Genomic DNA, 21,898 nt, shown 5'->3' on the forward strand with positions numbered 1-21,898 from the left:
CCCACCCGCACTACCTGCAGCCCCAGCACTGGGCTCTCTCTTCCGCTCACCCACCCACACCCCCTGCCATCCCAGCACTGGGCTCCCCCCCAAACGTGGGATCCGCTAACAGCACACGGCAGCCGAGCCCTGGCCTAGCTGCGACTCTGTCCCCATGCGGGTGGAGCTTCTGGGCGGCGTGGAGCGGGAGTACTTCCAGGTGGTGATGCAGCTGTGGGGTGGCGCGGAAAACGTGGCCTCCTCCCTGGGCTTCGCGGCGCTGCTGGTGGCCGAGGTGGATCAGTTCGTGCTCACCGCCCTCACCTCTGACATGCTGGTGGCCGAGGACCTGGAGAGCCCCCCAGACCAGCTGCTCTTCAGCCTCACGGTGCCCTGGCCCAGCCCTGGCCTTTTAAACCCCAGGTGTGTGGTTTGGATTTAGCCACAGGCCCCGTCCACTGCAGCCTGGGCTGGAGATTCAGCAGTGGCCTGGGCTTCTGAAGTAACGCAGCCCTCACAGCAGGTCAGGGTGTTGTGAGAAGACAAGGACTAACAAACACCTCAGAGTCCAGCATGCACAAGGCAGCAGAGGCCATGCTGATCGAGTGTCAGGCTTTAACTTGTTCTCTCCTACATTACAGCTATAGCCTAGGCCAGCTCTGCGATGGGGCTGGGCTGAAGCGTACTGCTTCACTATGGTACAAAGTGGCTATGATGTCATTTTTCTCCTCGCACGCAGCCATTACCCGTTCTGACAGGCTGTTTATAACACTAAGATTACTAGTTTTCAGAGGTGGTCGATGGGGAGAGGGAGGGGCGCAAGATGGAAGTTTCGCCTAGGGCACAAAATATCCTTCCACTGGCCCTGGTGGGAGTCACCCCAATGGAAAGAGATGCTCCCCCAAGGTGCAGCTCCTATGGCAGGGGGCAGCCCTTGGGGGGTGGGGTAGACACCCTCCTTCCCCTTCTGCTGTGTGACAAGCAGGTGATGGGGGAAGCTCTCTGCTCCGACTGACACCTAATCCTCCCCAACTGGGCCCTGCCCCCGGCTCCGCACTTACTCTCACGCACCACTGCCTTCAACCCGGATGGAGCCATCTTCGCCTCCTGTCACGTCCACTCGAGTCCTGTGGGGGGAAGTGGGATTCAGCTGTGCATGGGGCAGGGCTGGAGTCAGGACTCCTGGGTTCCGCCCCTGCTCTGCTCCTGCCCTTGTGCACGCCCTGGCCTCTCCCTGCCGTGCTCTGGGGAGTGTCTGTGACCCCTCACAGATGGATGGGCCCAGCCCCCCCTAGTGTCACTGACGGATGGGCCCAGCCCCCCCAGTGACTGATTTCAGTATAAAGCAACTGAGGTGCTGGTGGGTCGATGTCTGCAAGGCTGATGACGGCCGAACGCTGCAGCCCCCCACTTCTGGCGCTGCGGGGGCCAGGCCTGGGCACCCACGGGCAGGTGCCTGGTGACAGGGCCACGCAGGTCCCCACTGAACCCCCACCTGGTCACGTGGGGCGCAGAGGGAGGCAGGGGCCTCGGGCAGGCTTAGAGCGAGGACGGGGTTCGGGTAGTGGGGCCTCAGCCCACTCCGGTCAGAGCCCCACCCCGACCTGCAAGTCCCCCCTCCAACCAGTGCCCCCCTCAGCTGTGTCCCCCCACCTCCACCCAGCCCCCACCAGCCAGGCCCCTCGCCCCCCACCTCCACCCAGCCCCCCCCCAGGCCCCTCACCCCCCATCTCCACCCCGCCCCCCCCCAGCCCCCTCGCCCCACACCTCCCCCCAGCCCCCCAGCCAGGCCCCTCGCCCCCCCCCTCCCCCCAGCCCCCCAGCCAGGCCCCTCGCCCCCCCCCTCCCCCCAGCCCCCCAGCCAGGCCCCTCGCCCCCCACCTCCACCCAGCCCCCCCCCCAGGCCCCTCCCCCCCCCTCGCCACCCAGCCCCCCCCCCAGCCAGGCTCCTCGCCCCCCACCTCCACCCAGCCCCCCAGCCAGGCCCCGGGCTGTACCAGGAGCAGGAGCGGGTTCGATGGAATCTCCTTCCCTCACTCGTCACTTCGGGCAGAACGTGCTGGGCAGGCCTGAGCCGCGCACACAGTCACTGGGATGGACTGCGCCACTCGGCAGGGAGCTCAGTCCCCCCTGCCTTTAGTGGCGGGAAAATATGGTACAGTCCCAGCAAGGGTGACATTGTCCTTGGAGTGGCCAATGGGGGGAAAAACCGGTTGGATCCAGTTAGGACTGGGCCATGATAACAGTAAACAACAAGATGGCGGTCACAAGGTGGCAGTTCAGACTCCATCTTGGATTGCTGCTTTAGCTTTACAAACTACACATTGAATTTAATAGACACATATTTTAACAGACTATAATCCTATAACAAAACACACCCAGCAGTATAAACAAGTCATTGTCTGTAGGAAATGTTAGTTTGCACTGACTTCACTAATGCTTTTTATGTAGCCTAGTATCAGAGGGGTAGCCGTGTTAGTCTGGATCTGTAAAAGCAACAAAGAATCCTGTGGCACCTTATAGACTAACAGACGTTTTGCAGCATGAGCTTTCGTGGGTTCACCCACGAAAGCTCATGCTGCAAAACGTCTGTTAGTCTATAAGGTGCCACAGGATTCTTTGTTGCTTTTATGTAGCCTGTTGATGTACCCCCGGAAGACCCTCTGCATACCCCCAGGGCCCATGTAACCCTGGTTGAGAACCACTGGATTAGAGGAATGGTGGAGGGGGGCGGGGTCTAGGAGTCAGGACTCCTGGGTTCAATCCTGACTGCAAGCGGAGTGGGGTCTAATGGTCAGAGCAGAGAGCTGGCAGTTAGGATTCCTGGGTTCTAGTCCAGGCTCTGCAATTGATTCATTCTGTGACATGGTTCGTTCTGCATTGTCTGTGTGTGACATGTGGAGTGCAGAGACCTGCCCCAGCCCTTCCCTTCTGGCTGGGTGGTGCAGTAATTAATGGCTGTAGAGCCTGGGCTCCAAGATCCTGGAGCAAAGCCTCCTGGAGAAGAAATTTGTTTCCCCAGGCTTGACTGGCTCCCTACCTCATTCCTCTCTCCATCAGTCAGAGCAAATCCCTCATGCCAGAGCTGTTGTCTGGTTACCCACAGTGCAGACCCAACTATTGTGCCCTGGCTGCTGTTCAGCTCAGGTTACAGAAACAGAACATGCTGTTAAACTCCCCCAGAAGTTTCAAATGGAAGTGAGAGTCTTCTTTGCACCCTGTTGTAAACTGTGAGTAGTGTTCTCTCTTTGGCTGTTCAGCAGCTGCTGCATTCCTACCCCAGAGGTGGCATCATTTCAGTGCTGGGTGAGTGATCCCTGTGTAGTGTTGTTGAGTGCTGTTGCACATCAGCTGTGCTCCATCCAGAGATGTCTGCATTTCAGTGCTGGGCAGGCAATCCCTGTGCAGTGTTGCTGTGTGTTGTTATGCAGCTACTGCCCTTCACCCCAGAAGTGGCTGCAATTCAGTACAGGGTGAATATAAATCCATGTCTCATTTTGCCCGGGGGTGGTTGTTATAGAGCCCCTGCAACCCCTCACCTGCACTCCAGCTTGTAGGAGGGCTTATTGAGCCCCCCGAAGGCCAGAGAGTTACAGCCCTTGCCCTCAGCCCGGTGGTTCTTTAGGTAGAACCCCTAGAGCTCGGGCTCCCCCATCACTCTCCAGGGTCAAGCCGCTAGCGGGGTCTCTCTCCCCCTTCCTGAGAGCCTCACACAGCCCCACAGTGAGCAGGCTCGGCCTCCGACTCACCACACAGCTGCCTCCCATTGGGCCCTGGGCCGCCCCCACCCCTGCATTCCCATAGGGCAATACGAGTGTGGTGGGGCAGAGCGGCTGTCAGGGAGCCCCTGTAGTAAGAGGAGGCCCTGAAAGATAAACCCTTATCAGAGGCCCAGTATGAGGACTAAGGCTTGGACCAAAGTAATGGTCAAGACTTTACTAACATAAAGCAAAGTTAAGCTGTGAGCCAGAGGCAGGCCCTGCTCTCAGAAGCTGGCAAGAAAAGGGCTGATGCTGCGAAAAGAGACATCAGATATCAGAACATTTGCATACTTGTATACTCCTCACAGATAACAAGGAACAGGTTGACCCATCCCAATGACAGGGCCAAAAGGGTAATATGATGGAGAGTTGTTTTGTTCGAACCAACATGTACAAGGCGAGAGGCGGCACCTTACTACGTAGAAGGGTTGTACCTTGCTAGGTAGAAGGATTGCACCTCAATACGTCAGGAGTGATGTGTAACGTGTTTGTACCGGTGTATAAGAATGCATCCCTGGGGCAGTGTCTTTGGCCAGCCTCGGGGGCAGTGGAAAGTCCCACCAGTGACTGAGCTGAGTCCATTGTCAGGGAGCACATAAGTACTAGCTGGCCACACCTCAGCAGCACCTTGGAATTCTATGCCAGGGAGCTGGAGACTGTGTTTTTCTTCGACAATAAACCTGGCCGACGTGCCTTCGTTTCTTTCTAGAGTCTGTGGTCATTGGGGGTTCTCTCGAGATCTGCTGTGTCAGCTGTGTGCACAGAGCTGGGACAGCACACAGAGGGAACACACGCACGCAGCCACCCCCAACCCCCTGAGGGGCTAAATCTAGAGACGGAACCACCTACTGGCTGGGGCTCGAGCCGCCGCCTCAGCACCCAGCTCCCCCTGCCCTCCCCCCACCCATCACCCAGGGTGGGGATCTGGGGCTACAGCTTGGCCCAGCACGGCAACCATCCATGGGCCACTCTGCCCTCAATGCCCGCCCAGGAGGTGCAGCCGCCTCCCCAGCAGCGCAAGGCAGCAGAGACCTTTCTTCCTAACAGCCCCCCCCACCCCCCCACACACACACGCTGAGGAACACATGGTAGTTTCAACAGCTGCTTTATTAAAAGTTACAAAGGCCAACACAGTGCAGGGACACACGCCTCCCTGGTGACATACACTTAGAAACCTCTGACAGTGTAGGAACTAGTACAGAGAGTTGATATTTCTTTAAAAGCTGCAGCATAAACATAATAATAAAAAGTTTCTTAATTGTGAGTAAATAAGATTACATTTTTGTACTGTTAGCTTTGTTACTGGTCCATGGTGCATTTATACAGTCGAGTTATTTTTCTAAGAGACTTTGTACATTCAAAGAAGTCACTGCAGTGATGAAGATAGAACAGAAATTACTTCAGCAGGCAAAGAAATCCTTGCCTTTCTCTCCCTCTTCATCCTCAAAGACACAGGCAAGGCCTCAGATAGTTAATTATAAGCCAACAGAGCAAAGTAAGGGAGGAAAAAAGAGACAAGAGAAAGGAAAAACTATACAGAGGAAGTAGAAACAAGGACTGGAAAGAAATTAGAAACAGACAGACTAGAGGGTACACATAGTGGTGACTCTGGGTGAAGCACCAAGTTATTTCTTTCCCTCCTCATGGAGAACAGTCAGCCATACCGAAAAAGTTTGTCGAGAAGAGGGAAGAGGCAACGGCGTTTGTTACCAACCTTTCCTGAAGTCCTAAGGGAACATTCACTCAGAGGACTAGTTTAGAGGGAAGACAATTTGTGAAGTAATGCAAACAGATTACATATAAATATATATACATTTTTAAACTACATTTGGCACTGATTCTACACTGGAAACATCTTGCTGGCTTGCAGAGAAAAGTTTTCACTGAACTACTTTTTGGCAAAAGACAAAACCCCCAAACAAAACCAACTTTGGTAAGTGTCTACATTACAAACACTAAACATTTTTAAAGATACTCTTTCAGATTAAACTGACACCAAAAAGTGACAGACTGTCTTTTGAAGAAAATGTAAACACCTTATAGAGATGTGTTTAATCAGAAATACCACAAGGCAGCACTAACGGTTCAGTGCTCCAATATTTAGAACTTCAAGAATAGAATTTAACTGCATATTGATAAAACAGCAGTGAATGACAAGTAGTGTTTACAAGGGTGGCAGGTTCTTCCACAACTAGTCAGAAGGCATTAATGGAGTAAGGCAAGGCAGGCAAAGTCTGTTCAAATGGCAGACGTATTCAGAGTTTCTTCCAAGAAGGCACAAATTTAAGATTTGGTTCCCATTCCTTTAGTAGTGTGTCAGAAGAGACATCTTTAAATTGAGGCATGAAGGAGACAGCGAAGAGGACAGATACCCAAACATACTCTTCACATTGATCTAGAATGCTGTCGTCACTGGCAACAATACATTGCTTCTAGATTCTGAAATGCAAACATGAAATCCTCTTCACCAGCTCATACTCAAGATTACCAAGGCACTGTGCAAGGTGTGGCCTGTGCTTATTAGTATTTTAAAATTAGGAGTGTAACTTTTAAATAAAGGCACATTTCCTATAAATGAGAGAAAGTTATCACATGACGAATCGAAATAATTTTGCTTTATATATCAGTAGGTGAGAGCTTGAGAATACAGCAGGTTTGAAGGAGAGAGATGGCTTCCACTGGTTTGCATTTCTTCTTGTAACTCATGAGGATACACTCCAGACTATAACAGAAAAATAAGGATTGGAAAAGCGACAGTCCTCTTGCCCCACATCAAAGAGGCATAAAACAATTCTGCAACTTAAAGACTTGAGCAACGGAACACTCAAAATATTCAACAAAAGGAAATTCTAAATAATTTCCTGTGTTTGTTTTACCATAGTTTCATTCATGCACACAGGGCCGGCTCCAGACCCCAGCGTGCCAAGCGCGCGCATGGGGTGGCATTTTGCCGGCAGGGCGGCAGGCGGGTCCGGCGGACCTTCCGCCGTCATGCCTGCAGGAGGTCCAATGGAGCCGCGGGACAGCGGACCTCCCGCAGGCATGACTGCAGAGGGTGCGCTGGTCCCGCGGCTCGGGTAGACCTCCCGCAGGCATGACTGCGGACGGTTCGCTGGTCCCGCGGCTCGGGTGGACCTCCCGCAGGCATGCCTGCGGATGCTCCACCGGAGCCGTGGGACCAGCGAACCCTCCGCAGCTGCGGGAGGTCCACTGGAGCCATGGGACCAGCGCACCCTCCGCAGTCATGCCTGCGGGAGGTTTACCCGAGCCGCGGGACCAGCACCTCCCGCAGGCATGACTGCTTGGGGCGGCCAAATTCCTAGAGCCGCCCCTGCATGCACAGGCTTGGCTTTTAGAATTCATGTCCTGGGTATTTCTCACCTATGGTCACAATTCTGTTTGTAGCATCACAATTAGTTGCTGTAGATTGTGTTACAAACAGGCCCAAAGATGAGAAATGAATATGCTGTCAGAGTTGGAGAGTAAATTAATCCTGCTGGAAAGCTTGTTAACAACTACATCACAAATTCAAACAGCTGAACACCAAGCAGTGTAACTAGTCATAAGCTCCCTGGCTCTGCTATGACCAGAATATGAATCCACAGTCTTCCTTGCACCCAAGGCCGGCTCCAGGCACCAGCTAAGGAAGCAGGTGCTTGGGACGGCTAATACAAAGGGGCGGCACTCCATCCACTATTGGGGCCGCAAGTCCAGGTCTTTGGCAGGAATTTGGCGGCGGGTCCCTCAGTCCCTCTCTTCTTCTTAGAGCTGCCACCAAAGTGCCGCCAAAGAGGAAGAGAGGGAGTGAAGGACCCGTTCCGAAAGTGCTGCCGAAGAATGGAGCGGCACTACTGAGCTGCCACCGAAGTGCCGCCGATTGGCTTTTTTTTTTCCCCCACCACTTGGGTCAGCAGAAACCTGGAGCCGGCCCTGCTTGCACTCACCAGAAACATCTCCACTTGCATTTGTATTTACAGGTTTGTTACCAGTTATAATGATGGGCTTGTGGCTGTTGTATACATATGGGTACATCCGCCAACATTCAGAATTTGGGACAAGTGAAATCTGGATATCAAACAAGGGAGCATAAATGTCTTTTCTCTTACAGCTTCTACTGCAATATACTTCTGTTTAAACAGCTTGTTCACCGGTGATGAATCCTTGAGAACTGCCTGTCCTCCTCCTCTCCCAGGCTTCTGCTCCAGCAGGAAAGCTAGTGCATGAAGTCAGTGGTGTTTCCTGCACTCAAGTGAGGCTTGTCAGATCAAGGCTCTTGCCTGAACTGAGTCTAAGGGCAGGGTTTTAAGTGTAGACCTGCAGTGGCACCAGTGCAGCTGGACTGCTGTAGCGCTTCAGTGAAGATAATACTACCCTGATGGGACAGCTTCTCCCATTGGCATAGTTTATCCACCTCCACGAGGGACAGTAGCTATGTCGAGGGGAAAAGCTCTCCTGGCCACGTAGCGCTGTCTACAACAGGGGTTAAGTAGGTGTAACTGCGTCGCTCACAGGTGTGGATTTTTCACACATAGTTCTATCAATGGCATGCAGGGGTAAGTTTAAAGTGTAGACCTGGCCTAACTACCTTGCTATCTTGGCACTATTGAGGATTGGAGAAGGAGTCTCATATGAAGCTTCCCTACTTTTTTTGTTCTTTGTTTTGCCTGGCTTCTGGGCTGGAAGACAGCAAGGGGACTCTGATTGGCTGGAGTACCCATATGGGGATTAAGAAAAGGATGTGACCCGATAGAAGAGGGCCAGACTGCTTTGCAAGAACAAAAAGTGACATAAGGGTGTTGAACCTGGAGTCTAAAGGATTAATAAATGTAGAAATACCATGAAAGATGAATTTGAGAAAGGTGTATGTCCACAGCTTCTGTTATCTAAGTTCTCAAAACATTTCATGTTACTCTTTGGAAACCCCTGTGAGGTATGCGTCATTATCCCCATTTTAAAGATTGGAAAAACTGAGGCAAAGAAGTGGTCACGTGACCTGGTCACGCTCAGAGTCACTAGCAGAGCTGGGACAGGGACTCAGGGGTCCCAGTCTCCTGCATGATCCCATTTCTGCTCAATGCAAAAAAGCCTGAGATTCAACAGTTAAGGTTCCCACAGAAGCCATAACTTCACCACATCACACAGATTATGTTCAAACATCAATTAAGCAGTGTAAGTACTACTTTGAACTACTGCATATGTCAAGCATGCAATATGGCTAAGTTAGCGTTACTGTGTGAACCTTAACTTTTGAATATTATGACCTACGTACTAGCAGTCACAACCAGAGTGTGTTACATTAACAACTTTTTGCATTCAATTTACAGATTATGCCTCATGTACTCTAGTCCTACTGACAAAATAGTACTTTAGCTAAATACATACCAGTGATGGTGATGATGATGATGATGCGAACAAATGCTATCAACACTGCCCATATCTGTTAAAAAAAAGCACATAATTTAGTACAAACAGCTCACTTAGATATTTTTAAAAGAGGGCAAAAGCTTCTTCTCTAGACTCAACTACTGCTCCCCTGCCTTACAAATTAATGTTTTCCACTCTGTCTTGGCTTCTCAGCAAAGAAAGAGTAGGCTTCCAGGCCTTCCTGTAATTAGCACACGTGACTGTCAGAGACTAAAGGTTCTCCGTGCTGTTGTGTGTTTTGTCATCATTCAATCCATATCACTGAATTTCTTCCTTCTAGATCTCCAACACCTTAAACTAGTACATTCGTTTCTCCTTAGCCACATTTGTGTCTTGGAGAATGTTTTGTGTAAAGGAACTTGGCCAGGACACCCAACTTTTGGAAAGTTCATCTACTTCACTTATCCAGATGCTCATTAAGGACCAGATGTTGTAATCTTAAATACTATTCACCATGAGTAAACGCTGCAGAAATTGGCCAAAGTTATTTGGATTTCTTCCCCTTTATGGAGTATTCAACAATTTATAGTTCTTAGTCACATTAATTTGCATTGGAAATACTCAAGTCATGGTTACCTTACAGTTCTTCCACCAATACTTTTTTTCAGCTTGGTAGCATTGGTCTCAAATTCCGCCCGCAGTGCATCATCCAACTCTGACAGCATTGGATCTCGTTCCAAAACCTTGTCCACATTCACCCTCATGATGTCAATCACCTACAGTGATTAAATAGTCACAGTCAGTAATTCATTCATTAGATATTCATCTCCTCAAACACTTTAAGCATGCAGCAGATCCTGACAGACACCTTTTATAACATTGCATCCGAAGAAGTGGGTATTTACCCACGAAAGCTCATGCTGCAAAACGTCTGTTAGTCTATAAGGTGCCACAGGACTCTTTGCTGCTTCTACAGAACCAGACTAACACGGCTACCCCTCTGATACTTTTATAACATTAACATCATTCAAGCGTTTGTTTTTAAATAAAGTAGAAGATATTGCCTTTTTGATTAAGAGTAGACAATATTGAATTTAGGTTTTTATATTAGTTAAAAGATTTGTGGAACTAAGAAATCCAGTTGGAAGCCTATAAACCTTGTAACTAGTACAGGACTCATTTGACCAAGAAAAATTTTGCATATTTCTGAGCAGGATCTGTACTAGTGCAAATATTAAATGCTACAGTAATCAGCTTGCATTAGCATGCATATTCCAGTTAAACAGGTATGCACCAGTACAGATGTTGCATGTCCTAGGTGGAAGTTGGCAGCAAAGCATGTCTCGTATTTTTTCCAGCAAAAGTGTGCTCTGTTAGTGTAGAACTTGCATGTTGAAGTGCTAAACACGGAGACAGCATGCATCAGTAAGAGTCACAGCTTACCAGTTAAAAGAACAGGAGTACTTGTGGCACCTTAAAGACTAACAAATTTATTTTAGCATGAGCTTTCGTGAGCTGCAGCTCACTTCTTCGGATGCATAGAATGGAACACACAGACAGGGGATATTTATACATACAGAGAACATGAAAAGGTGGAAGTATGCATACCAACAGGCAGAGTCTAATCAATTGAGATGAGCTATCATCAGCAGGAGGAAAAGAAACTTTTTGAAGTGATAATTAAGATGGCCCATAGAAGGTGTGAGGAGAACTTAACATAGGGAAATAGATTCAATTGGTGTAATGACCCAACCATTCCCAGTCTTTGTTTAGGCCACAGTTAATAGTATCTAGTTTGCATATTAATTCAAGTTCAGTAGTTTCTCTTTGGAGTCTGTTTTTGAAGTTTTTTTGTTGCAAAATTGCCACCTTCAAGTCTGTCACTGAGTGGTTAGAGAGGTTGAAGTGTTCTCCCACTGGTTTTTGAATGTTATGATTCCTGATGTCAGATTTGTGTCCATTTATTCTTTTGCGTAGAGACTGTCCGGTTTGGCCAATGTACATGGCAGAGGGGCATTGCTGGCACATGATGGCATATATCACGTTGGTAGATGTGCAGGAGACCTATAGTGATAACAGGTGAATTTTATATTACAGTAAGAGGTGCAACTGTAAAATGCACAAGTTGCACTACTGTCCGGCATCATCTAGGGAGAAGTAAATGTTCACTTTCCTGCTGCACGGAAAGAGAGCTTAAGTTTTAACAAATTAAGAATATTCTCAGTTTGTGTTTATTGTGTGTAAGTACAATATCGTAAATTCCCTCTACTGGTTTTGAATACATATATCCCATGTGGAAGAAACAAAACTCCACTCTCAGGCTGGAGGCAACAAATCAGAGACAGCTTTATTCAGGCAATTGCAGGGGAAGAATACAGCTGGCAGAGAGCATCTCTGCCTCAGTTTCTCCAAAGTACAAGCAAAATCTCACAAGCATTTATACTTTGTGATGTGCATTAATTAAAAACATTTAAATTTTATTTAGATTATTTGCTATCTATTCCAGTATTTTCTCACTTGCTCTTCTCAAAACATTGTTATCTCAAGCCTAGGTCACACTGACTATTCTGCTGTTTTCCACTTGCTTCTGACGTGAGCCCTGCTTCTACAGGTCTCACGATATTAGGCTAAGACTTAGCTCAATAGTTGTTCTGTCTCTGACACTTAAATGCCTGCACTTAAACACTCTCTTTCTTTCCCTGCTTCCACACAAGAACAACACAACCAGCAGCTAATTCGCAGAACAACCACAGTGAGCTGCAAAGAGAGAATAGGGAGTAACCTCTATAGGACACAGAATGCAGAATTCCTCCCAGGCAACTGGAGTGAAATCCTGGTGTGACGTTATTGATATAATCTGGGACCATATAGAACATGTTTGCAACCAAAATCCTCTTTGTTTGGCTGGTTTGGTTTGCCTTAGAGGTAGAAGAACCCCAGCCTTGGGCTGTAACTACCCTGTTTAAGCATTTGGTCCTGAATTGGCACTCTCAGTGGGGTCCTGCCAGAACCAGCACTGTCACAGTGGCGTAGTCATGCTTGGATCCACAGAATCATGTCAATTAAGCTTTGGGTCATAACCCCATGCTATATAAATCTGAATTTTGGTTTTGAGAGTTTGACTGGTTAAAGAGCTGCTGCAATGGCTGAGCAAAGAGCATATGGGGGACTTGACAAAAAAGCCCTGGAAAATTTGTGTTCAGAAAAGGGGATAAGCTTTAGAAAGAAATCAACAAATCAAGAACTCAGAAATCTGTTAATGGCCAGTGATCAGGGGGCAAGAGCGCAGCCCTTACCTGAGGATACAGAAGATGCAGAAAGAATTAGAGGGCAAAAGACGACAAGTAAACTGCAACTTGAGCATGAACGGAATCTAGCAGATCTTCGATTGCTGGAGAAGCAAAAAATAGCTGAACTAGAGAAAGAAGCTGATAAAAGAAAGGAGGCCGATGAGAGAGAGAAAGAAGCTGATAAAAGAAAGAAGGAGGCTGATGAGAGAAAGAAGGAGGCTGATAAGAGAGAGCTCGTAAGGGGCGTCTGGAGCTGCTGGCTGCTGAACAGGAGACTCACAAGATGGAACAGGAGATGGACAAACTTCAGCTCCAAGTAATGGAAGAAGAGAGAAAATCATCGCCCCCTTCCCCACCACCATGAGAAAAACTGGGAAAGGATGTGTCCCATTTACAGTGATACTGAGGATATAGAGGAGTTTTTTGCCTACCTTTAAATGCCTCTGCAATCTGTACCAGATCCCAGAAGGTCAGCAAATGCCTGCCCTGCTGACCAGACTGACTGGAAAAACCAGGGAGGTATTTAATGAATTGGGGGAACAAGAAGCCTTAGATTATGAGCGGTTTAAAGATTCTGTGTTAAGGTGGTTCAAGGTTACTCCTGAATCTTACAGAGTTAAATTTAGAGAGTTTAAAATGTCTAAGGATTGGACTTTTGTAGAATGTGCTCATAAGCTGATGGGTTTTGTTAAAAAGTGGGTTATGGGAGCAATGGCACATGGGAGTTTTGAAAAACTGCTGGATTTGATAACTTTGGAACAGTTCCTAGACATTGTGCCTGACCATGTTAGAGCAGCTGTGTGTGATAGGGACCCTGAGTCAGTCCTATGGGCGGCAGAGATTGCGGATGCCCCTACCCAAAACAGGGCTCGGGAAGGATGTAAACCCCTGGGGAAAAATAATCACCATTCTCCCCAGTTCAAGAGGAAGGAAGGATTTAAAAGTAAACCGGCCCTGACTCTTCTAAAGGAGCCCTAGGGGGCCTGGAGGGTAGGAACTCGCATCCCAGGACGGAACAGGTTACCTGCTATCACTGTGGCATGCTCGGCCACATGAGACCAGATTGCCCGACACTGAAGGGCAGCCCAAAGCCAGCAGTAAATGCCAACTCCATTACCCTGAGCACTCAGGCTGAACCAAGCCTCAACAGCACCACCTTAAGTTCAGGTGCAAGCAAAGCAGTGGCTAATGCCAACCCCATCGTCTCCAGTGGTATGGGAGGAGGTGATGAGCTCACCAGTTATGTCAGAACTAAGGCATGGCAAGGGAGTGAGAGGTTTATTATGGAGGCAAAGGTCAATGGCGTTGAATGCATGGGATGGCAAGACACTGGCTCGGATGTAACTAAAGTCAAGGGACATCTGGTGAAGCCAGAGGACATGTTCCCTGGGGAATATGTGACGATAGTAGCACTATCTGAGTACTCTGTGGACCTGCCGATGGCTAGAATCCACCTTGAGTGGGATGGCTTTAAACGGGATGTGAAGGCTGCTGTCCGGGATTTAATTCCGGCGGATGTTTTGGTAGGAAATAACATACTGGGGGTGCCTGGCCAAGTTAATGTGGTGACCAGGTCACAGAGGGAGTTTGGGTCTGTGGCAAATACCCTGACTGATGGCAGTGAGGGAACGGCAAACAGACAGAGAGTGTCTCTCAAGATGAATCAGGTGAGGGTTTGTCTGAAATATCAGAGATGGTTCTGAATTCAAACAAAACCCAAAGTGAATTCATTGTGGCTCAGCAAAGTGATGTATCTCTAGAGAGAGTCAGGTCCCAGCCAGTGAAGAGAAAGGCAGGTTTTTTATGCAGGATGGGCTGTTGTATAGGGAGCCGCCTAGGGGAAGGAAGAATTTCCAAGCAGCAGTTCGCAAACATCTTGTGGTACCTGAGAGTTACCGCAATGATTTGTTGAAGTTGGCTCATGATGGTCCATTTGCAGGACATCTGGGTCTAGGCAAAACATGTGACAGGCTAGAGCAAAATTTCTACTGGCCTCACCTTTTTGGGTCGGTGAGAGATTACTGCAGGAGCTGTGAACTGTGCCAGAAGCGTAAGGGGTTAAAGGGGGCCTAGCAAGGTGCCCCTCCAGCCTCTGCCCGTTACTGGGGAGGCGTTTGCCAGAGTGGCTGTGGATATTGTAGGGCCACTCCCCAAACCTTCCAAAAATGGGAAGAAATACATCCTGGTGTTGGTAGATTTTGCTACCAGATATCCTGAGGCTGTAGCCTTGGCTAATATTGAGGCAGAGACAGTGGCAGTGGCCTTGTTCTCTATTTTTAGCAGAGTGGGTTTTCCCAAGGAAATATTGTCTGACCGTGGGTCTAACTTTATGTCGGATGTTTTCAAGCAGTTGTGGGAGTTATTTGGGGTGAAGCACCTGAAAGCTGCTCCCTACCACCCCCAGACTAACGGTCTAGTAGAACGGTTCAATGGAACCCTGAAGTCTATGTTGAAAATGTATGTGGATAGACGCCAGAATGACTGGGAGGTTATGCTGCCATATATATTCTGTGCATACAGGAGCATGGGCGGCAGGTTTGTAGACATTTTGGTGTTGCCCAGAACCCGCCCCTGCCCAAACTCTGCCCCCCCCAAATCTCTGCCCCCCACCTACCCAAGGCTCTGGGAGGGATTTTGAGTGGGGGAGGAGGTCTCGGGTGCAGGAGGGGTGCAGGGTGCAGGCGTTGGGAGGGAATTTGGAGAAGGGAGGGGATGCAGGGGTGGGGCTGGGTTTGGGATGTGGGAGGGGGCTCAGGGCTATGGCAGAGGGGAGGGGTCTGGGGTGAGGGCTGTGGGGTGGGGCTGGGGATGAGGGGTTCATGATGCAGGAGGGGGCTCAGGGCTGGGGCAGAAGGTTCGGGTGTGGGGGGATGAGGGCTCTGGCTGGGACTGGGGATGAGGGGCTTGGGGTGCTGGAGGGGCTCAGGGCTAGGGTTGAGGATGTGGTGGGGGGATGAAAGCTCTGGCTGGGGGTATGGGCTCTGGGGTGGGGCAGGGCTGGGGATGAGTTTGGGGTGCAGGCAGGCTGCTCCAGGACAGGGGCCAGAGAGGAGGACTCCCCCCAGCCCTTTCCCTGCCGGCAGCAGCGAGCTCTGGGGAACGAGCCCCCCTTTCCCACCCCCCCAGCAGTACACTCACCCCCAGCACTGTCACTGCATGTGCTCCTAGAGCCCCTCTCAGGTCCAGGAATCTCCCTCGCCTCCCCCATGGTGGGTGCCAGGGGGTGCTCCGTGCTGCCCCTCCCCTGCTGTTTTCCCTGACTGTAGCCACACTGGGGGCGGGGGATGGGGCTGCCTCCTTGCCCAGCATGGGGCAGGAGTGGTGACTGTGGGTGGAGGGAGCCTGTGCTGATAGAGGTCCCACCGGAAAAGGGAAGGGTCTGAGGTAGAAGGGCAGGCTCAGAGTCTGCCCTGGCAGTCGATTTGGAGGGCACTAGGACCCTGCAGCAGGGCAGCATGGAGCTGCACAGAAGAAGCAGGGATGCCCTGCTCCTGGGTCAGCAAGTGGGAGGGGCGGCAGCGGAGGACACTCAGGAGGTGCGGGGGGGGGGCAGTAGGTGGGGCTGGGGGGAGACCCGGCCCCAAACATTGGTGGAGCTGGGCCCCTGGGCTCTGAATATTGCTGGTGCCTGGGCACAATGTGGGTATATATCTTGCCGCCCACGCATACAGCCATCGCAGTTATTACATTGCTTGTGCGTGTGCACACTGCACTCCTTGAGTCAGCGGTGCGTGGCCTCACCAGGAGTGCGTGTATCAAGGCAGAGTGCACCATGAGCAGCTATCCCACTGTGCCACTCACTGTCATTCCAGCCCAGAGTGATTAGGGACGTTTTTGAAGTGCCTCATGGGGCTGAAATGAGTCACACTCTGCAAATTCTGCAGGCTCAGGTGCCCCGTGCTCACAATACTCACGAGAGTAGTGCAGAGCTGTGCATGCTCCATGCTTCTGTCAGAGATGGTAGACAGTGAGAAGGGACACACAGGTTTTTGGGGATTTTGAAAAGAGGTGTGAAATATTATGGGATGCAGAACACTGCATTATGGGAAGTTGAACACATGCTCCCGGTCACCTCTGCGCATCCTCACCAGGAGCGCTTGTGTCAATTCAGAGTGCAGTGCATGTCTGGAGTGGCTCACGACCATGAGTGCCTAACTCAGAGCAGACTGCCAATATCAGGGCAGACACCCCAAGCTGGTGGTGTGTTCTACAATCAGATTTCACCAAGCCAGTAACTGTGAACGCCTGGATCACTATACGAGCCTTACCATGGAGTCACACGCAGTCCCTTTAGACTCTCCAGTCTATCCTGCCACCCAGACAAACTGGACTTAGTGATAAATGGTCACTTACACCCGGGGAGGCTCTAGGTATTTTGCCGCCCCAAGCATGGCAGGCAGGCAGGCTGCCTTCTGCGGCTTGCCTGCGGGAGGTCCCCGGTCCTGCGGATTCAGCCGTGGGCCCAACAGACCCTCCTTAGGCATGCTGCCGAAGGCAACCTGCCTGCTGTCCTTGCGGCAACTGGCAGAGCGACCCCCATTGCTTGCTGCCCCAGGCACGCGCTTGGCATGCTGGTGCCTGGAGCCCCCCCTGCTTACACCAAAAATGACACCACATTCAGGTTGCTTCCAGACCCAAGAGACCAGTCACCTACCCCAGATTACTTGACACCCTCGATCCTGCATCAAAGTGATGCCTGTAGCCAATCCTGTAAGAAACTAGCTAAAGGTTTATTAATTAGGGAAAAGGACTAAGAGCGTCATTTACAGGTCAAAGCAAGTGAACTTGTACAACCAATGAGTTACCATCTAACTCCTGAGAGTGACAGAATTGTCCTGATCTGTCTATTCAAGGCATCTTTCAGAGCACCCCAGGAGGCAGCCCCTGGGGATCTCTGGCTTCAGTTTCAAGTCTCTGGCCCTTCAGAGTTCAAACAGCCACAAAGGTGCCGTTTCTTCTTGTCGGGGATTTTTATTCCCTTCCCCCACAGTTCAAGGTGATGGGACGAGTCCATGTGCACATCCCTTCTTTGGGGGGCGGGGGGGAGAGCAATCAAAAAAGTCCTTTGTCTTCTGATGTTTCACAAGGGTTTGTCTGGTGTCCAGGGGCCTTCTTGTGTTGGCCAGAAGATGACAGCTCCTGCGGCAAACTTGCATTCCAACCTGGTGATGTTTCTCTCCTCACCGTGGGGGCTTCCAGTTTCAGAGCAAACACTCAAACTTACCTTATGAATTGAAGCAGCCCAGGGAGCAGACCTGTGCTGGGAGCAGGGCCACAGAAGCAGCCCAGGGAGCAGACCTGTGCTGGGAGCAGAGCTGCAGCAACCAGAGCCAGAGGGGCCAGAAAAGCAGCCCAGGGAGCTGGAGGCAGAGCAGCATCAGTGCTGGGGCTGAAGCTGGAGCAGTGAGCACTGTGGGGAGCGAGGGGGGACCCTGGGCAGCGGGCGCAGCACAGGGAGATGCCCCCAGCCAAGAGGCCTTGCAGGCCAGACTTGGAGGGGGATCATAACCCTGATGGGGGGACTGACCCTGGGAAGAAGGATCCTGCCACCTAGAGCCAGAGGGCGTGTGGCCACCCCCAGAGCAAGCGTCCGATCCACAGCATCCTTGCAGCACAGCCAGGGATTGGGCAGGAGACTGGGAGCGTGAGGCACAGACTGTCAACTGCCCTCACATTCCCTAAATATGTAGCATTCTATTAGTTATATGCTGGTACCTGGTCAAAGGGGGCTTTTTTGCTTGCTTTATTATCCTCTTGTCCGTTTGTTGTGCTGTTAATATGTGTCAATTACAGTTAAGGACCATCTTGTTCTATGTCTGTACAGGTCCTAGCGCAATTGGATCCTGGTCTGTGACTGGGACTATGAGGCAGTGCTGCAATACAAATAATCACATGCTGATCTACAGAAATACTTTTGTACCATGGCCATCCCCACTGGCTTAAGAGATTAGTCACTGAAAATGGAAGTATGTGAACTTGACATCTGTAGTTAAACTCAGTCCCCTTGTCTCCTGCACTGAGTGTTCTTTCTGCTCAATACACACTCAACGGTAGCATATCCACATAATAGGGTTATGAAGATGGGTCTATGGGAGGGTTTGACTTCCTCTACCACGGGCTGCTATTGCAGGAAGGAGGTTTGCTGGGAAGAGTTGGGGTCCGTCTGACCAAGAAGGAGAAGAACATCTTCATGCGTTGACTCACCAACCTTATGAGAAGAGCTTAAAATTAAGTTCAGAGGGGGCAGGTGAAAAAAGCCACCAGGTAAAAACAAGTGACCTTAATAGAGGACTAGATGTTTGGGGAGAAGTAGATGTGGAAAATTGCAGCAGAATTATAGGAGAAACAAGAGGGAAATCCATGGGGGCATCTGCTTAAAATCTTAGATGTTTATAGGTTGGATATTAGGAAAATCTTTTTCACTCAGAGAGTGGTGAAGCATTGGAATGGGTTACCTAGGGAGGTGGTGGAATCTCCTTCCTTAGAGGTTTTTAAGGTCAGGCTTGACAAAGCCCTTGCTGGGATGATTTAGTTGGGTTTGGTCCTGCTTTGAGCAGGGGGTTGGACTAGATGACCTCCTGAGGTCCCTTCCAACCCTGATATTCTGTGATTCTAGGAGGAGTAATACTAATGGGGAATAAACAGTAAGAACTGGGAGTTTTAATACATAAGTGATAACTGAGCTTAACTGGCATCACAGATACTTGCTGAGCTAAATCTCATGACTGGAATATTGGTATAGAGGGCTATAGCTTGTTCAGGAAGGACAGGCAGGAAAAAAAGAGAGAAAGTATTGCATTGTACACTTGTTCTGAGGTCCAGAAGGAGGTGAGAAGCAGACCAGCTGAAAGTCTCCGAGTAAAGATAAAATGCAAAGAGAAGATAGGAAGAATAGCAAGAGGCCCATATGACTCCATCAGAAGTTTTTTAATGACCTGAAAATGAAAAAGAAATCCTACAAAATGTGGAATTATTAAGGAGGATTACAAAAGAATAGCATATACGTGCAAGGACAAAATCAGAAAGGGTAAGGCACAAAATAAGTTATACATAACAAGGGACAAAGGTAATTGGAATTCTTTTTCCATATGGTTTACTGCAAAGAGTGTCATCAATAAAAATTAATTTAGTTGATGTGTTTTGTAGACCTGATAAATTAAAGTTTTTAATTGTTCACTTTATTAATGTAACTTCTGTTCACCATTCATTACACTTGCCTACATTGTAACTTCTGTTCACTGTTTGCCATATTGTAATTCAAACTGTATTTTAAAACGGTCACTCCATTTTGCAAAAGCTTCCTCCAACCTTCATTATTGCAAACCCTGCTGTAATCTTATTAGTTTAGTTTAGATGTGTGACTGAGGTATGTATAGATGATGGAATCAACCTCCAGCCCCAGCCTGTCCTGATGAAATAAAGTTCAAACCTCACCGGCTGAAGAAGCAGACAAGAGCCCTAACAAAGTGAGAAGATAGGAAGAATAGTAAGAATGCATCCGACGAAGTGGGTATTCACCCACGAATGCCCATGCTCCAAAACGTCTGTTAGTCTATAAGGTGCCACAAGACTCTTTGCTGCTTTTACAGATCCAGACTAACATGGCTACTCCTCTGATAAAGTGAGAAGAGTCCACCCTAAAAAGAAAAGGTACAATAGAAGGAAGATCAAAGCCAGGTCCGAGGCTGAAAGTCACGACTGCAATTGACGGGTGATCAATCACCAAACCCAGAGGCAGCGTGACACAGCAAGACCTATAGACTCTGGATTCAAACTAAAGCCTACAAAAAGGATGGGTGAGATGGGAGACTTTGGAGGGTAACAGTCTGCTGCCAACATGGAAGGACATAGGTGCATGCCCAACAGAGATCCAGCTCATCCTTGTGCCCAGCTTTCCTGGCCAGTTAGCTGCCACAAGCTACGAACCCAAGCTCCAAATTCAAGCCATGAACTCAAGCTATGTCCAGGACTGGTAACTATGCAGCAGCTGCAGAATATCTGATGGATGCGTATGTGTCAGAGCCGGCTCTAGGTTTTTTGCTGCCCCATGCAAAAAAAAATTTGGCTACCTGAATCCCAGCCCTGGGCCCCCGCCCGCACCCTCCTGCTGCCCCAGCCCTGGGCTCTCCCCCCGCCCCACACCCCCTGCCACCCCAGCACTGGGCTTCCCCCTTTCCCCCCCACCAGTGCCCTTCCCCCACCCCCCTGCCGCCCCAGTCCTGGGCTCCCCCCTTCCCCCCCCCACCAGTGCCCCCCCACAGACACCTCCTGTCACCCCAGCCCTGGGATCTTCCCCCCCCACCAGCACCCTCCTTCCGCCGCAGCCCTGGGTCACTGGAAACTTGCTCCCAGGGTGGGTCATTCAGCAGGAATTTTGGACGTGCACAGAACACAAACAGGATTGGGTCCCATATGGTTACAGAACTGCAGTAAAGTGGAACAATTTTCACCTTGTGTGATTGGAGGATATCTGGATGCATATTATAAGACTGTCCTCCATAAATGAGGAAAAGTTGAGGTGCCTTTATTATTCTTTTGTTCCACTCTTTGTTTCTATGGGGAATTTGCCAATGCAATATCACTGTCTTCCTTTTAAACAAACAAACAAACAAACAAACAAAAGGCAATGGCTGTTGAAAATAGCAATTCCAGTCCTAATAACCACTGGGAAGCATTTCTTGCTCAATTTTATCCTACTTTTTCTACAGCAAGTTGCAGTGGATCAATATATTTGATTTGGGAGAAATGAAGTAGCAGCTGCCCAAACTGAGCTTGAGCACTCCTGAATTTTGAGGTGTTCAAATCTGGAAGGCAGCTGCTGGGGTAGGGGTGGAGGGGGGGGGCGCTGTGGGCTCCATGGGCTCTGCGGGGGAGCACGGCAGCATGTATGCAGCAGTGTGTCTGGCGCTGCGCGGAACCAGACAAGCTGGTCTGAGTGGCACGGTAAGGGGGCTGGGGGGTTGGAGAAGGGGTGGAGGGTTCCGGGGGGGCAGTCAGGAGCATGGAGAAGGGGGGTTAGATGGGTCAGGGGTTCGGGGGGGCCGTCAGGGGACAGGCAGCGGTTGGATAGGCATGGGAGTCCCAGGGGTTTGTCAGGGGACAGCTAGGGGGTGGAGTCCTAGGGGGGCAGTTGGGGACAAGGAGAAGGGAGGTTTAGGTGGGGGCTGGGGTCCCAAGGGGCAGTTAGGGGCAGGGGTCCCGGGATGGGGCAATCAGGCAGCAAGGACCAGCAGCGCTTAGATAGAGGGTGGGGTCCTGGGGGGCAGTTAGAGGCAGGGGTCCCAGCAGGGGGTGATCAGGGGACAGGGAGCAGGGGGGTTGGATGGGTTGGGGTTTCTGTGGGGGGCAGTCGGAGGGAGTGGATGGTGGCGGGGGGGGCTTCCCTCCCCGTGGAGTGTCCTGTTTTTTTGAATGTTAAAGTCTGGTCTCCCTACCATTCACAGCACTCACAGCAGGCTGCCGCATGAGGTCCCCCTCCTTCCTTCCCAGTTGGTAGTGGCCAAG

General features: G+C 50.1%; 2 protein-coding genes and 1 long non-coding RNA gene across 7 annotated transcripts in view; 1 reads left to right on the top strand and 2 right to left on the bottom strand.

Annotated features, from left to right (window-relative positions):
• Positions 1–2,363, bottom strand: part of LOC123353364 (syntaxin-binding protein 2-like) — a 29,290-nt gene extending 26,927 nt beyond the window's left edge. Inside the window, exons 1-2 of one of the 3 annotated variants that reach the window (XM_044994386.1) lie at positions 1,977–2,350; positions 1,041–1,106 (exon numbers count right to left, since the gene is read on the bottom strand). In XM_044994386.1, the coding sequence (XP_044850321.1) occupies positions 1,041–1,077 (37 nt within the window). In that variant the 5' untranslated portion in view covers positions 1,078–1,106; positions 1,977–2,350. Of the gene's footprint in view, positions 1–1,040; positions 1,107–1,976 lie in introns of all 3 variants that reach the window. The other 2 variants (XM_044994384.1, XM_044994385.1) reach the window with 2 other exon arrangements.
• LOC123353370 (ras-related protein Rab-3C-like) overlaps positions 1–21,898 on the top strand; it is a 1,186,649-nt gene that overhangs the window by 663,463 nt on the left and 501,288 nt on the right. The window lies entirely within an intron of this gene.
• LOC123353381 lies at positions 4,838–21,888 on the bottom strand. The gene is made up of 4 exons (XR_006574484.1): positions 21,829–21,888; positions 9,741–9,880; positions 9,123–9,177; positions 4,838–6,462 (listed from the first exon to the last, which is right to left on the bottom strand). It is a non-coding gene; the product is annotated as an uncharacterized LOC123353381 (long non-coding RNA).

Source organism: Mauremys mutica, chromosome 20, assembly GCF_020497125.1.
Source record: "Mauremys mutica isolate MM-2020 ecotype Southern chromosome 20, ASM2049712v1, whole genome shotgun sequence".
Taxonomy (NCBI): Eukaryota; Metazoa; Chordata; order Testudines; family Geoemydidae; genus Mauremys; species Mauremys mutica.